Raw genomic sequence first — 17,957 nt, 5'->3', positions numbered from 1 at the left:
AACAAAAAAAATAGTGAGAAATGGGAAATGCGCTCTCTTAGACCAGAAGACTCTATGTTTACGTAGTAATATCGAAATGCCTCCTAATATATCAATTTGGAATGATAGGCAACGGTAACTGAATCGGTCAATACGCTTACTATGCACTTACGATACGAGATTTGCTGGTAAATTTAACCAAATAGGCTATAAGAGTGAGTGGCGGACTACACCGAGAGTGCCGAATGCAACAGTATTGTACTATTCGATACACGGGTGGTCTTGTTAGACCGAACCAATCTGGTTCAGCTCCGCGCGGCCATAAACTCTACAGTACATCGCTACTATTGCTATAACACGTTTCAGATCCACTGTTAACCAATCAACTATGTAAACTGTGTAAATTTATTTTTATTATTGTTATTTAAACCTACAGTAATTTAAACAGTTGGATTAAGGACCCGATACAAAAGGCAGTTATCCTAGAAACCGCACGCATCGTGAGAAGGTTTCTGTCTCTGCAGCCCCGACCACTGGTTGTTTGAGTCTTGGGACTCCGCAGCCGGTGGTGCTCTATTTTTTAATATAATATATTCTGTGTATTTTTTTATTTTTTATATGAAATGTAATATATTAAGAATAAGGTTAATAAATGAATAAGTAAAATAAAATACATACATATGTACATAGGGGAAAAAGAGGTATTTTGTTATAGTACGGTTTCTTCACATAAATTAGAAGATGTGACCAAGATTGTTGGTCACGAAAAATAATACATATTTTGTCATCAAAATCAATGGAATTGATAATTTTTTAGTTTATTTAAAATTAATGATAATAAAAATTTGTCAATTTTAAAAATACATATTAGGTTATATCCATCTTGAATACACAGAGTTCACATAAACCGAAAGCAATAACACATCCAGTGTGCCGCTGACTTAATTCGGATAGCTGTAGTGACGTTTAACTAGCGCCGTAAGGCCGGCCGGCCGCACTGATCGCTCTAACAACTTTAGCACTCATGAAGATTGCTTTGATGGAATGCACCCAATCTTTCCATTACTCCGGAGTTTCATTTGATTTTGCAACACTATAGAACTGTTGTTTGTCTGACAAATATTTAAGGTAAATGTAAATTAAAATGTAGAAATCATTTAAATTAAAATGACTTAACCAGAACAGACAAAAGTTGCCTCTTATAAAACATTCTTCGAAGTGAAAATCCTTTCTATGTTCCGATAAGTATTTAGATAAGAAGTAATACCACTGCTTCCTAGAAAATCCGTATTTATAGTACTTACTTGGTTGTATATCCTAAGCTATTAAAGATGATAGATTTAACACAATAGTTTCACCATGTTAAGACATTGACTTTCTTAATTGTTTTATAAATTTACCTTTACAGTAAGATACAGCAAGACTAATAAATTGCCACCAACGCCAGTAGTTGCGAGCTCACGCCAGCTGGGATGTCGGCCTACCGTCATATCATAATAACATAGGATAGCTTCATACGATGGCCGATTAATGAAGCCGGCGTAGTGCTCCGCAGAACGTTGCCGTAATAGTTTTACGACTACCCACCGCCCCGCGCCCTTTCCCCCCGCTACCCTCTCATTGCCCACCCGAACGCTCGCCGACTCAACTACTTGATTATGCATCGCACACTTCCAACCGATTATCGAACTAGTAATGAACGTTACTGCGCACAAAATTTACTAACTATTAAAATGTTCTATCCACTAACTAATTATATTCGGCGAAGTTTAATACGTTAACTTTACCGTAATAAAGGTGGATAATTCCTGAAGTACGAGATTCAATTTTGCTTAGATTGTTTGCTTTTCGTCACTGTAAAATTTGTGACTATTTTGTAAAAAAATTTATTTTACAACAAATATAATATTTACAGTAATTTACTGTTTCAATATCTACTCATGTTTCTAAAATTAAAGAAATATGTATTAAATTTCGCTGATGAAAAATATTTCAAAGCACTAGATACAAGCCTGATATATCGCAATACAACAGTGCAATCAGTCAGAATAATGCGGCACTGAACCAACGGCGTTATTACGTTATCCAGTCTGATGAGAGATTTCAAACTATCTAAATTTAAAATTACACAAACATGCGAAAAAAGACGGGAAGTCGGAGTATACGTTGCATTGAAAATATTATTACTAAGGAACCTTATGCTTATACAGTAATTTCTAGTAGAAATCGATTTTATGTCACTACAAAAGTCAGACGCTCTCCTTGTTATCATAGCGATGTTAAATACGTTAATAAAGCGCAAAACTTTGCATTAAAAGTTAGACATTTCTTGTTAAAACATATGTTGTTATAAAGTTTTCATAATAACGTATTCAAACTACACTTGTTCAAATGTAATTAACGTTTTCTGAGATTATCTGCTACAAAAGAGCTTTGTTCTACGCCACGTGCAAAGTTACCGTGCAGAAAATAAACTTATAAAGAATAAGATGTTAATTGGATTTAAATAATAACATACATTTAGAAAATATTATTACAAAAGCTTAAATATATAGAGAAAGTAATAACATTTATATAAAATAAACATGTAAATCAAATTCAACTGCTGCTTAATGATTCGTATACTCAAGAACGATTAAATACCTTAGCCACTTTCGAATCTGTTAAGATACGACGCTCGCGACGACAGAGGGGTAGAGGGCTGCTCGAGGGGCGCGGGGAGGTCTCGCGATCCCTCTCATTTAACAGCACTCCATTCCTCTGTAGGTGTTTGCCGAAGCGATTCCGACGAAGGATCCTCCTTTTATGGTGCTACTTACAGTCTCATAGTGATACGCGGTTTTATTTCGGACGGCTCGTGTAATGGGCCGAACATTTTTCATGCTACGCGAAAAGCGAACCCAGTAATCTTTGCATTTATACCGTGATCCTTTATTGATTTTAGATTTTTAGTGGAAAGCGAAACGAATGAAACGGGCGTGAATGGAGACGCGCTCTGTGAAAGCCGGTGTAAGCCCCGGCTATGATATAAACTTCCATTGATACTGCCATATATCTGTAACCCCGAGTTACAAATAATCCAACGTATCAAATACATAGGTGCTCTGTGAATTCATAAATGCTTATATTCAACATTGAAATATAATCAATTTGTTCAAATCAACTCATTGGAACTGATATTTTTATTAAAAAGTAGAAGGCGAGCTATATTTCAAAGTTGCAATATAAAACGAAGGAAGGGTTTGCTCTTACGAGTAAAATAATTTATCCCAAGTCACGTTTAAACACTTAACGCCTACGAAATCAGTATTTTGCGGAGGCAAGAAAACGATATTTCAAATCTTTAAATTCATTAAAAGCTACATCCATTTTGGCTCCCGTGCCGGTTCTGATTTGTCTTCCTTTCGTTATAAAAGAAACTCCAACATTAATAATATACGGTTTTAACACGTACTTTTCAGCAAACAGCCCTCATTTCCTTTAGACTCGACACAAAAAAAAAACAAAAGAAAGGAGACCTGCCATTAAAATAAATAAAAGAAAATAAAGCACCGACCGCGAATTATTTTACTTACCTACTTCTTTTTATAAAAATGCGAACGACGCATTAAATTTTAGGGAGAAAGGAAATTCCCTTGTAAGCAATATCGAGCAGGCAAATTTTTCAGATATTGCCTTCAGGTAGCGCACATTTATTATGTACCCGAATATATTACTCTTGATTCATTGACTTTCGATATTGATTTACTTTACTAACATAAGCTGTAGTTGGGGAAAGTCCGCGGCGGCTAACTAACGGCCTTTGACTTGAAGAATTAAGGGTGTCGGCCATGTGTGCGTGCGGATACTGGCGTCAGAACAACAACTTTGTTGTTCCAAGTTGCTACAGTTAACTAAATATATTAAATTTTATCTTAAGTAGATATTACGTCTAAAGGAAACCAATCGCGCGTATAAACACATAAAGCTATGACAAAATCAGTAGAATAAGGTCTGGATGCTTTGAAGAAAAAAATACAAAATGATTGCTTTCTTTGAATGTAACCACTAATTAAAAAGTTATGTAAGAAACTCTGTAATTTTGTGGTTAAGCGCTTTTATATTTGTAAACAGTTGTTCATATTTATTTTTCTAGTTTCCTTAACAACTAATTAAAAACATGGTGTGTTTTTGAAAAGTTACATCGATATAAATATATCAAAGAAAACTATTTGTATTCGCATTTTGTAAAAACAAATTCTGTTAATATTGCTGTTTACAGAAGGAATTTTTAAATTGTTATCACTTTCAGACAGCGGCGGACGGCGGCACATCTCGGCCTTTGCCGATGTCCACTTGATTTACGGTTACGATAAGGTGTCGACCTAAAAAGTTTCGTGCTTCCCCTGGACGGGGAACACTGTCGTGGAAGATTTAAAACCGAAAGAAAAAAAAATTGTACGAAATATTGCCGTCCCTGCCATTTTCTTTAACTTCGAAGCTTGTTCCTTCGGTTCCCGAGTTATTATCGTAGAGATGATGGGTAAACTTTTCAAACATAATTCAATCTCTTTTTTGTCATAATACTTTTAGGAGACTCTTTTGAATTAATAAACAAATTGTAACTTTTTCAGTATTACGTGGTAACATGTCTAGTAGAGACATACTGGCAGACTGTTTATTTTTGTGAATATTTTTCTAAAGTTTATTTCCAAGCAATGTGTAAAACTGTAGATGTGTACTCGAAGAAAGAAGTAATCTATGCATAATAATGAAATTGGTGTGTCTGTGTGTAATAAAAATGTTTTGTATATAATACATATTTGTGTTAAAGCAAAAAATGTTTTTTTAATAAACTTGTATAAAAACGGCTAGTTTCGACAACTAGTCAGTGCCGCCACCGAACGAATACACGTGAGTGTTTAGCAGTTTTTATATAAGTTAATTATAATGTCTTACGAAAGTTTGAATATTTTTTTTTAATGTTTGTCTACCTAAATGCGTGTCAACTACCGGTCACCCACGATATCGTTATAAAAATACAATACACAACTATGTAGTTTAAGAAGGTATAAAGTCTACAATAGTGTTAATGTTGTGTTGGTTAACTTGTCGATTAATACGAACATTTGTCGTCGTGTTTCAATAAAATAAGGCAAATTTTCTTTTTCTTAAAACAATTTGCAGCTGTAATTACATTTATGTACCAGTTAGAACATAAACCGGTTTACGTTAGTTTCATCCACGTGGAAAGCGGTGTAATGATAGATTGCATTCAGATTTCTCGTTGAACCGCTCGGATATCGGTCCTTTGAATATTATTTCAGGGCGCTGGGACGCGCGATATTGAGTTGTGAAACCGACGATTTACCTAACAGAAGACGCTCTTAACAGAGTAACTTTAGCTCGACACTTTGACAACTTATTTCTTGTCTTGGAACTTGCCACTCACTTTGTGTATAGAGTACCCTGATTGTTGTTCACTATAATAGTAAATGCTAGCTCAGGAATGCTGACAACTGATCTTTATAATAAAGGAATTTTCACTTCATTCTTTGCTTCTAAAATATGTTTGTAATAAATTAAAATTAAATTAAACTTGTTAAAATGTTAAATTGAAAAAATGTTAAATTGTTTTGTACAATATCGTATATGTATTTATTATTTGCATTTAACAAAGATAATAACTACGTCTCAGGGTTATCGAAGAATTGAAACCGTAAATGCTTACTTCTTTGTAATTACAAGCATAATACTGGTACAACCTATTTGTCTATCTTAAATGTTATTATAAAATTATCTTTTAATTAAATCAAATAACAAAATAATCTCTAAAATCCTCGATCGTTCAGCTCGTTCAAACGTTTAATTCGGTCAGAATAATTTCGAGTTCCATTGTTAAGTTCTAAAATTTGAGGTCCAACATTTAAATGCTTACAATTCAAAGGTAACCACAAATTTCTGTACGAGTATGCCGCTCTATAGAATGAAACTTATTTGCAAACCGATAACTTTTAGCTGAAGTCGAGTTGGTCAGCGACGGGCCAGTCGAGGCATGACCCCTACCATGGAACTATGCTACAAAAGCATTCCTTTTTAAATTTTATTACTGCGGTAACACGTATAAAAAGATATATTAACGATTCGTTTCTAACGTTCGCCGTAATTTCCAATTTAAGAAGCAACCCTAACAATGTTGGTTGGATTTTAGTTTTTTCGCCAATACATTGATGGTACTTTCTTGGTTCTTTAAGTTAAACTATTTCCTTATCGTCCCTTACAAGACATTTAAGGTACTAATAACTAAGAAAACTATTCCTAAACTAAGAAAGAACACATAGCAAAGGAAAATAAACCCTTCCACTTTGTCTTTAAATTTTTATTCGCAAAACAACACGATCACTCACAGATAAAAGAATGTAAAATTGTTATTTCCAATTCATTATACTAATAATAAAATTCTGTAATATATTATAAATATATGTCGTACAACTACATAAGAAGCTTTATAAAATGATGTATAGGTTTCGCGAAGTGCCGGTCGAAAGTTGAAAAAATAAATTAAACTCACCGCGACCGCCGCGTTGTAGGATCTTTCATAACCATAACTTCTGTGATTTCGCCGAATTTGCTAAAGTAGTCTCGTAGGCTTTCTGTAAAAGAGAAATAAAATAATTTTATATTGCTAAACTAGTTTTCTTTTAAAGTAAGTAAATTGTATATATATTATTCACATTACTATCAACATAGTGTGCGATGTATATGGTAAATAGAATTAAGATTATGTACTATAAAGAAATGTGTTAGTTGTTTGTATTGATTTCTTACTTTTAACACGTGCAAGAAACTACGATGGTGTATGTTTGCGGCTGCACAGCTGTTTTCACTAATGGATAAGGTGGGTAGACTCCCTTTTAATATGAATATGCTGATTTATCACGTCCTTGCTTTTAGGCTTATTTACCATAATTTCCGGTCAGTAACTGATACATTATTTTGATTAAATGACGTTGAAATAAAGTTATTGAAACGTCATGTTTCTTTTTATAAGTACGGAATTAAATTACTAAAATTTGGATGACCGCTTCGCTCGGTATTTTTTTTTAAATTGTGTTTTTTGGAAATTATATTTAAGTACGAATTACTAATAAAATGATGAAATGTGAATAATATTTTTCGATCTTACCAATAGAAAAAGTTAAGTTTATGTTTAAGTTGATTATCGATAAAAAACGAATAAAATGACATTTTCTAAAAATGATTCCTAGTTAGATCGATTTATCGCCCCCAAAACCCCTATATACTAAATTATATGGAAATCGTTGGAGCCGATTCCGAGATTCCAATTATATATGTATACAAGAATTGCTCATTTAAACATATAAGATATATTTTTATAGGGATTTGCTAATTTAAATAAGTAAATGCTTACTACCTTATTTGCGAAATTAACATCATAATCCACTGATACTAGACTTTTACTATACTGCACTCACTATACTGGACTAATTATAATAATATAACGCCACCTCTGCAAGAGAGGTTTGGTCACTATACTTATTAGGAGTCAATTTATGTAAACAAAGTCAATAAAGCAACCGTACCCATTAATTATTCTGCAATACCCTAATATTTTAGATACACCGGAAATGAGAGCAACAACGTTATTTTGTTTTGTGTTTACAACTATGATTTGTTTGTTGTTAATTAATTTGAATAAATTACTTGAGATATATAACCATTTAATATGTAAAAACATAAAGATGAAAATATTTACTTATATTGTATTCCTTTGGCACACATTAGTTTAAAATTGAGTAAGGTGATATTTCACAATACATTAACTTTCTCTCATAGGTACTCGAAAAGGGATTCCGATTAATACTAATTAAGAACAAACAGACCAATCACGAGAGGCTTATTGCGGGATACATTCCAATTTAAACTTGCTTTCAATTCGAAAGTGGAAGTGCTTCTAAAACCGAATGTTGGACTATGCTTTTAAAGTCGATTTTCGACTCGTTTCGGAAAGAACTTTTCTAATCTGAACGGGCAGCTTCCAGCCTTCGGTTCCGCACTTCGGAACGGTAATGAAAAGTAACGATTGCATGTCCACTTCGCCATTAATCAGCCTTTACCATATGTGAGCTTCGCTCATTTATACCAATACTCTTTAAAACGAATCGCGTTCTTTACTTTGTGTCACACATGTAATTAAACAACTAACCGTCGGTTTCTGAAGGCAAAATCTCTGTATAAAACATATCGTCATCCCTATCATTATCACAGAAACCCAAGGTGACAAGTTGACATTGTGATATGCTAGCTTTTTTCGAGTCATAGACAATTACTTTTATTTGAATATAGTCAGGGTTCATTTTTTTTTAATGAAAATATTAGCAGATTTTTTTGTAAATTTACTAATATTTCTTTTACCATTCCAACTAAGCTCTAAGCTTGTGCTAGGATATGGTTTACGACAATAGTCGAATAGTGGGATTCGAACCTCCGACCTCGTGATCGGAAATTCGTACCCTTAACCATTAGGCTATTGACGCTTAAATCATTCACAAATTCTTCCCAGAGACAGAGACTTAAATTTTTATTGGTCGTCATATTCACACACAGTCTTTGTTTATAAGTCGTCAAAAATAATAAGATTTAAAATATAAATTCTATTGAAATGTCATTGTAGTTAGCACTAAGTTAAACAATATTTAACAGTAATAAAATTCACCGGCTCGGCAATTAACAAGAGCTCTAACCTAAACTACAGTTAATAACCCCTATCAACAAATCCTAGCGGATATAATCGTATATTTTATTTAGGCGACGCCTACAAGGCAATACTGCGAAGGACAGCGCGGGTGGATTCGGCACAGTTGTTCAACCACCATAAAATTAGCATTCGGCTGGCTAGTAGCATTTTCATCCGAACACAACTTGTGGATGTATACCTGAATTATTCGACCGCACTTCTCAAGAAATGGGAGATCGGAGATTTTGTTTCTTTACAACTGTTTGAATGGACGTCGAGGATTTTCTAACAATTCTCTGATCCTTTCTCACGAAGTTTCAACGTTCTTCAAGACTTCGGTATAAGACGTTGGAACTTACGCTTTTAGTTGTTTTACGAAATACGTATCCGATTAAAATAAAATATTTTTAAATTGTATACAAGACATTATTCACAAAAACTTATTAGTATCAGTAAGAAAAAAAAATCAAAGTGTTGTCTATAAACGCAGGTCGCATTCAATACCTATAATTTATGTAGCAGAATTCGTCAGTTTCCACGAAATGCTAAATCATCATGTACCGTGTACTCACTATTTATTCGATCTGTCATTAATATTCGTTATTAATTACCCAACAAAGGTTTATTGGATATCAGCATTATCCGGCAAATCCTTCACAAAACGATATATTATTGCTAATTAAATTAAAACAATTAAGCAAATCTCCCGGCAAATTTTAATAACATCAGCGTAAAAAGAATTGAGTAGCAACGCGGCATTTGTCATGCTCAACCACCATTAAATTGGAGGAAGCTCTACCTGAACCGAATGCAACTGAAATTCCTATTTTATCCATTCCCACAACTGTACAGGGGCGTATTTCACGTGTGTGCTACCTCTATGTACCAATTACAAATTATACTACAGTTATTTTACTTTCTTGTAGGTATTTTACAGATCATCCTTTTTTTTAATTTTATTTCATAAAAGCTATCGATCGCGAGTCCGTCCGTGATTGAAAAAAAAATTAGCCTATGCGTTCTTTTAGGCTATGTTCTACATCTATGTCAAATACTGTCCCTGAGATATTAACATCTTAATTCTAACATGTTATTATTTAAACTGATATATAAACACGGCTAAACACTCACGTATATTCGTCCGGTGGCGGCCCGTCGCTCACTCGCCGCGTCCGCGAAATAATACCAGTACCACTCATCCTGGTGAAGGGCCCACGATGGGCTCGAAACTAGTCGGTGCCGCCACCGGACGAATATTCGTAAGTGTTTAGCCGTGTTTATAAATCAGTTTAGTATAATGTCTCACGAAAGTTTAAATAATCTTATTATTTAGTTAGATTACATGTTACTAAGCGGGGATTATGTATATTTTTTATATATTCATATTTTAAATAAGTCAACGCCTGTTTTTTTTTTTGGTGTATCATTTAATCAATTGGCTTAAAAGTACGCTAAAAAAGTCAGATAGTTTACATTTTGTCACGTCAATTCATAAACCTAAACATTTTTTATTTTAGTTAAAATGTATTTCATCAAATATAAAACTACATCGGATATAAAAAGAAAAACGCTGCTACAATTTAGTTCCAATAGATAGTGTTAGAATAGAGTCTGAAAACTATTCATTTAAAATGAATCGTCGTTATATCGGAAATAAATATTTTATGTTCACATAAAACAGATTATAAAATATACCGTTATTTAATCCAGTATTAAATGAGTTTTTTTTTTTTAAATGTAAAATATTAATAATACAAGTTATCTTTGAATCGAATCCATTCCAACGCTTTGTTGCTTGTAATGAAATGAAACATTGTCAAATAAAATCTATTCTCATCTCTTCAGTAATTGTTCATTCAAGAATAATTACGGAAATTCTAAAACAACTTGGACTTCAAATGCTCCCTAATTGGCAGTTTTAATCTACTAACTTTTGTACGGAATTCAGCAAAAGTAGGCAACAACTTGTCGTGGTCGGTGGTAAAACGATTCAAAACCGTCTAACTGAAAATTTATAAATGTATTTTGGCACTGGGATGATTTAATTAATTTAAATTTCTAAAAGCCTTTGTGCGGTCAAGATTGAAATGTGTAGCAAGTTTATTAAAATTGAAACAATGTGCGAACGGGTTTTTGTTTTGTATAAAGTACCATTTCACCCAGAATTACAAAATGGTACAGGCAGCGTTGTAATTTTGAAGTAATTTTTATAGCAAATTTTAGTAAAGCGTTCAAGATTTTGTAAAAAATAAGATAAGAAAACAGATTTAAAAGGCTATCGAGATAATGATGCCAAATCAGGCTTGTAAATTAATCTCTCTCTTCATCATACTTCTAAATATTGCGACATATCAATAGATATAAATAATTATATTCACACAAAAACTAGCAATTAAAATCAAAGTTCTTCAATTTTTTTTTATTTATTTACTAGCAGATTTTTTTTTGTAAATTTACTAATATTTCTTTAACCATTCCAACTAAGCTTTAGGTTTGTGCTAGGATATTTTTACGACAATAGTCGAATGGCGGGGTTCGAACCCCCGACCTCGTGATCGGAAATCCGTACCCTTAGCCATAAGGCTATTGACGCTTATGCGGAAACCATTAACAGAATAACATTTTTATTAATTAATCTTACATTCGTATATTAAATTACGGTTCTCGTTTCACTGTCGAAAATTTGGTCAAACTTGTTTGTATATATTTCACCTACGGCACTTACCCAACCACCATAAAATTGGAAACTGAACCGACGAATTCATTCGAAATAATTGTTCCTAGCCTACGTTACAATACGCACACTACTGTATTTATTTAGTTTCGGTTTGTATTGTTTTTTCTTTTACATTTCACTGTTAAAGGTTAAATATTTTAGAGTATAAAATTATCAGATAAGAAAAACAAAAAGGTAAATGATTATTTGAAGGCTAAAAAATATTTTAAAACTTATTAAAACGGTGTAACTTTTCTCACTTTCGTTGCGTGTACACTAATTATGAAGCTATTTGTAGGGTGTCTTGAATAATTTTAATAAAGATTTGTAAATGCGTGTGAACGAAACAGCCCATTCGTGTCTCAATCAACTTTGTTTAATTAATGAAGCGTCCGATCAAAATGTAAACGAAAACAGTCCGCATCGCATATTTTATCTTTAACAATCCTTGCCCAACTGAACCAATTAGAGTAAAAAACTTTCGTTACTACGGTCCAATGTTATAAATTTGGCACTTAGCCTGACGCAAATTTTCAATGCTGTCAGCAAATAAAATGTGCCGCAGTAATAGTTTTGCGACGGCTGCACTAAATTGACACAAAATATCATTTTTCATTTTAACGCTGGTTTCAATTAACCGGCCCCTGTACCTGCGTCGAAAGGTAAATAATTTAAACTTTTTAGAGTCGTCTCTCGTTCGCCGCGACATCTGCTGTTTATCTAACCGTAACTTTCAAACTTTTTCATGTCGCTGCTAGAGTACGTTCTGTTTTATTTTGCTACGAAACCCAAATCAAATATACGATCTCTCAAATCTTGCTTGCAAAATTTTCTAACCATTGGACACAAATTAAATGAGTTTATTTTAGTATCATACAAAGTTTTTTCACCAAATAATTGTGTGATATATTATTTCAATTATTATTTTTTATGAGAACTAATTTAATATTAAAATATCTGAAATACTTCACCGCGAAATAAATTAAAACAGAGGCGAGCGTGAGATTAAATTTTTATTAAAACCAAAACCGAGTATAACCCTTTAAAAAACAAAGGAGCTTCAAAGAGAAGAACTCAATTAACGGGCGCAGTTCTTACTATATCTGCATAAAATAATTGGCTCGCCGCAAGGACTGCTGTATTTCCACGGAAACGAATTAAAAACTGACCACCGGCGAAAAACAAAATAGGAACAATAAAAAACTTAATGATACTTTTAACGTTTATACACTACTTTAAAATTGTGTCCTGCGTATAAAATCGGACCGTTAAATGTGTATTGCGGTTGGCAATACGCCAGCCACGTACCGCCACGCGTCCGAATCTGCGAATCTCTCACTCGCTCCACTACTCCCGTTTGGACTGATTTCGACGTATCGGCACCGAATAGAGGTGCTGCTTTTAATGCTCTTTTGTTGTTATTGCTTGTTAATTTACTATTCCATGTACACGTATAAATTTACATCAACAGAAATCATTTTTTTTGTTTTAGTACCAACAATGAAGTAGGGTCTACAAAACTAAAAATTAATAAAAATCCGTTATCTTAGCTTTCAATTAATATTATTCAAATACGTAAACTTTACACAATTCATCTGTCCTTTTTCTATACGAAGGAATAATAATTCTCTCTTCAAAGTGAAAAAGTAAAGCACTCCAACGAAAAAATTTACGATTGTAAAAATAGAAATGTCACATCCTAACACCAATTTTATTCAATTTGGCTTCAAAGAACAAAGAGTGGACTTGTGAAGGCGAGCCTTTCACTTACAACAACAATGCGGCTCCGGAAAGTACACCGCATACATCAAAGCGATTGAAAGTGAAAAACGCCACAGCGTAAAGAGGAAACGTTGTAAAAATCACGTCGACGTGTGAAGTGTCATCGGGGCCGTCTCAGTTGAGTGGCGATCGCTTGTTTTTCCCACTTTCGATGGGCGTCGCGGGCGAGCCGCTTCGAGAGTCCTCGCCTGCGATTTTAGCGGCCCCACAGCCGGCTCTGTTTTTTATGAGGTCAAGAGTCTACACAAAAAATTACGGCCCGCGATAAATTACGCACTGACACATTCAGATTCGACCATAACGTGCACGATCGTCGTATATTGCTTTTTTCGTTTACTTTTTTATGGCAATTACCATGAGTATCGTAATTATAATATATTTCTAATATTTAAAGGATAGGGTTTTATATCACAAAGTGGCAAACAAGCAAGCGTTCACCTGAATATGCCGAATGGACATCCGCAATTGCATAAGCTTTAACTGACGGAGGATTGGAAGCATAGAAAGAAAATATTTCTCCCTACTATGCGTGCCTATTCCGCCAAATTCACTTCTCCTTTCCGTTCTTTTCTTGTAAGAAAAGGGTAGGAAAGGAAAGAGGTCTAAAATTAGGCCTCCGGCACACACACTCGGATTACCCGTCTCACATTCTCATCTCTCATTATCATCATCGTTCCTCGCATTCCTTTTACAATACTAAAATCTAGGTCGTCCTAGTTACACACAAAAAATGAGCTAGAATACGCTCCAAAGGTATACACATGAAAAACAACGCATCAAGAAAAATCAAAGAAGGTTTATTTGCTACAATGTTTATTGTGTTCCTTCTAGATTTTTAAAATACTAACAAGTTAAGATAGTGTAAGATTGGAATAATGTTTGTGTAATAAAACTGTCCGATGGAGGACATTGTACAATATATGGTGCCGGTACTTGTTGGCATTAAACACCAAACAAATCAAATTGTCTGTATCGCGCACGGAAAGTGTAGCAGTTAATAAAACCAAAAAGTACTTACACGCTCTATTGACTGTTTTGTACGGAAAAAAATTAGCTTAAGTTATCTTCAATTTCACCAATAGTAAAAATGAAACTTTTTTAATTAACATTAGGTATGTTTAAACTTTGTTTTTTGCGTAAAACTTTTAATTGCAAATGTCAAAATTCAAATGACAATGATGGCCCTTGTCATTGGTTAAAAATTACCGTTGCCATGGCAACCATCCATCTCTGTTGCTATTGGCTTTCAGCTTTCGTCCCTTTCTCGTATATTTTTTCCAATTTATAACAAACAGAATTATTCAAAAATATGCCGTTGTAAAGAAGTGTGTGTTTACAATTTATTAGTATTGATTTGACATTTTTCAAATTTGTGGAATAAATTTAATTTATATGAACCACAAAAAAAAGTAAAAATATCTTTCATAGTAACATTGAACAGTTACGCTGTCTATTGTTTTATTGTTTAACTTGAGCCAAACAAAAATATACAATGAAAGAACAAAACACACACGACATCCAAAAGTTCCCGCAAGAATTTAGCTCCACGTCAACTTCCATTTTGTGGAGTAAAACAAGCTGAGGCAAACATTGTTTTGAAATGAGGTCATTATTATTTTTCGTTGGAGCAACAAATGCCATTACAATTGTTAAGACATGAAAGCAGCCATAATACAATTAAAAATTGAACAGTTTTTGTTTCTTGGACAACGAGCTGAAATTTGTGGGTTGTTTTATAAAATATACTAATAAAAATACTGTCCGTGTGAATTAAAAAAAACCTAATTAGTAGCCTATGTGTACTTTCAGACTATGTTCTACATCTATGACAAATTTCATCGAGATCCGTTAAGTTGTTCTGGAGATACCTTCTTAACCTCTGTAAGAGTTCAAGGGATCATGTTGTAATTTAGTGTAGATGTAAAACATAGTCTGGCAGAACACGTTGGTTACTTATTAAGTTTTTTTTAATTTCACGCAGACCGAGTCGCTGGCGTCAGCTAGTCCATCAATTCCAAACATTCACATTTATAACATTAGTAAGATAGTTTTAAACATATAAAGGGTGGAAAGATAACGGTTAAATTATACTCAATAACTACCAAAACTGTTGCAGATGTTATATACGTAGTTTCAATTTAAGGGCTTACAGCGACGGAAGTTCTCCCCGGGATGAACTTTAAGAGAACTTTGCTTCTTGTGACATTGTCAACTAATCTTCTAACCACCAGCGCGGCGCGTGTGCTCACCCGACAACATACCTCATTATTTCACATGAAATTGTATATAGTATTGTTGTATTTGATTAAATACGTTCTTGATTATAATAGCGTGTTTATAAACATAAATATAAATTGATTAATTGTTTTAATTAAATAAAGTAATGTCAAACTCGGTGAAGTTTGGATGTAACTGATCTTAAGTTATCTGTAATTGATTAGAGATATAAAAATTTTAATTCAATTGTTTGGATAGATGGATGGATAGATGAATGTTTGTTTGAAAGTATCTTCAGAACTCAACGGGTTTTGATGAAATTTGGCATGGATATAGCTCATAGTCTGGAAGAACAGATATGCTACTATTTTTTTTTAATTCCGCACGGATTGAGTCGCGGGCGACTGTTTGTTCGGAATAAAATCATAATTTGATGTTAAAAAAACTTGCAAAATTCGAAGAGAGACATGGTTTGTAATACAATAATAGCGTACGACAGGCGTGGCAAAACAGTTTCTGGCAAGATATATGATTCAATGATACGAGGTAATTGTCTTGATCTCTGTCACCAGCAGTAACGTCAGCCATGTGAGATATAGTCTGGCACGTGATACGTTGCTAATTTCGCGACACCCATTCATTTAGCGATCGCGAACGTGAATGGGAACGGACAGCAGTTCGTAGGAAGCGTACACAGAGCACGGCATAAATTATAACACAAATTACATTTGAAAATAGGAACGATAATTAACCATGCCCGATAAATTACACATCCCATTATGTGGTGCCGCTGTTTAATATTCGATTTTAAATTAGCCGTAGAAACAAAATAATATAAAGCTAATTGAAACGTGTTAGTCACTAACGCTGAATAATAATTCAGAACGTTGAAGATTGTAACTTGTTGCTTGCTACGGTCATCACGCCGGCTGACTGGCTCTGAGCGCAAAGCAAAAAGTAGACAACAGGGATTTCTGCGCAATTCAACATATTCGCAGACGTCTGTGGCTACCAAGTATGCTCTAAATAGAATAGACTCTACCGAGAAATGCTTGTTGTTTTGTTACTTTCATTTTACATTTACAACATCGCTCTCGTGTATTTAGATGAAAGTAAATTCTAAAGATAATCAACTAAACGGATGAAGCAGCTGTTCACTGTTTACCAATATTGAGCCAGAAGTGTAATTACAGACAGAACTGATCCTCTTACCTGGAACAAACCAAATTCAAAATAAATAAACTACAATAAACAAAATCTTAATTAAACATTATTTTTAAATTTTCATAGTTAAATCATATAAGAACTTAAAAACCAAAGTGTCTCGAAGCGTACACGTATTAAATATAGAGGGTGTTATAAAATACGCGCTGATACGGATTTTAAAAGACACTTAAAGATTCATAAACGTAAGCTTCCCACCTCAGTTCGGGTCGTAAAGTTAAGTGTAATGCGTCTGAATATCGTATTACATACGTATTATACGATAACTTGGGGCGTTAGCTTGTAGAAAAGACAACTTACACACCTGGTGACATGAATAAACTGTGCTGTTGTGGTCTAATATTAAGTTCGGCTTGTTTATATTGTTGCCTACATGTAACATCGGAGTTATGTCGACGTAGCGTGTTACCTTTAACTTTATATCTATTGTTTTAGACGTAACTACAATTTACGTAGCACATGCCTACGTTCTTACTGTATATTATTCTCGAAAGTACAGTATTTGATAAATCTTGTATACTAATGTTATAAGAAGGAAAGATTTGTTTGTTTGTTTTCTTTCACTTCACGCCTGTCTTCTGTGTGGTCGTGGTATTTCACCGGGAGAGCCGGGCCGATTCGTGCGAAGATGTTAAAGCGGGCTCTACCACTGTTAAAAATTCATACTGCAAGTAAGAGTTTTCAGTAAAATTGTAAATCGTATTATTTTAGTAACTTATTTAAGTCATTCTCTATTGTGTTGGGCACATCATACTAAAGCGTTAAATCAAATCAGCCCAATAGTTTTCAAGATTTTCTTATTTATAAAATTCTTATGTCACCATGTTTGTTACCATACTCCTCCGAAACCGCTTGATTGATTTTTATGAAATCTTATATGCATATTCAGGTCTGAGAATCGATTACTATTTATTTTTGTAATCCAGCGCGGACGAAGCCGCGGGCGACAGCTAGCATTGTAAATAAAATATATCAATGTGGCGTTAACCCTCCAATGTTTCTTCTAAAATGTCTGGAAATCAAATTTATCAAACATCAACTATACATACGTGGGAGGATAATATTATTCCCATATTGAAATGTCTGTCAAATGGCTATGATAAGGTTGACTGACGCTTTTCTGCTTAATATCCAATGAGATTTCTATGACACATATTTTTCTTTATACAAAAATGAAATAAAATCCTTTATGTTATTGCATAAATTGTTAAAGGAATAAGTTTAATATTAAATTATTTGTTTGTGCGTAATAAAGTTTTCAAAACAAGTACGTTATTAAGTTTTCTCCAAGTGTATCTTACA

The 17,957-nt window shown here is 33.7% G+C and overlaps 1 protein-coding gene across 4 annotated transcripts in view; it reads right to left on the bottom strand.

Moving 5' to 3' along the window:
* Rbp6 (RNA-binding protein 6) overlaps positions 1-17,957 on the bottom strand; it is a 387,157-nt gene that overhangs the window by 227,831 nt on the left and 141,369 nt on the right. For 3 of the 4 annotated variants that reach the window (XM_013326661.1, XM_013326662.1, XM_013326664.1), the window contains exon 3: positions 6,530-6,611. In XM_013326661.1, coding sequence (XP_013182115.1) covers positions 6,530-6,611 — 82 coding nt within the window. Of the gene's footprint in view, positions 1-6,529; positions 6,612-6,786; positions 6,948-17,957 lie in introns of those variants that run through there. The other variant, XM_013326663.1, reaches the window with a different exon arrangement.

Source organism: Papilio xuthus, unplaced genomic scaffold, assembly GCF_000836235.2.
Source record: "Papilio xuthus unplaced genomic scaffold, Pxut_1.1 DF828780.1, whole genome shotgun sequence".
Taxonomy (NCBI): Eukaryota; Metazoa; Arthropoda; class Insecta; order Lepidoptera; family Papilionidae; genus Papilio; species Papilio xuthus.
The sequence above is the reverse complement of the archived record's forward strand: the minus strand, read 5'-3'. Positions and strand labels throughout refer to the sequence as shown.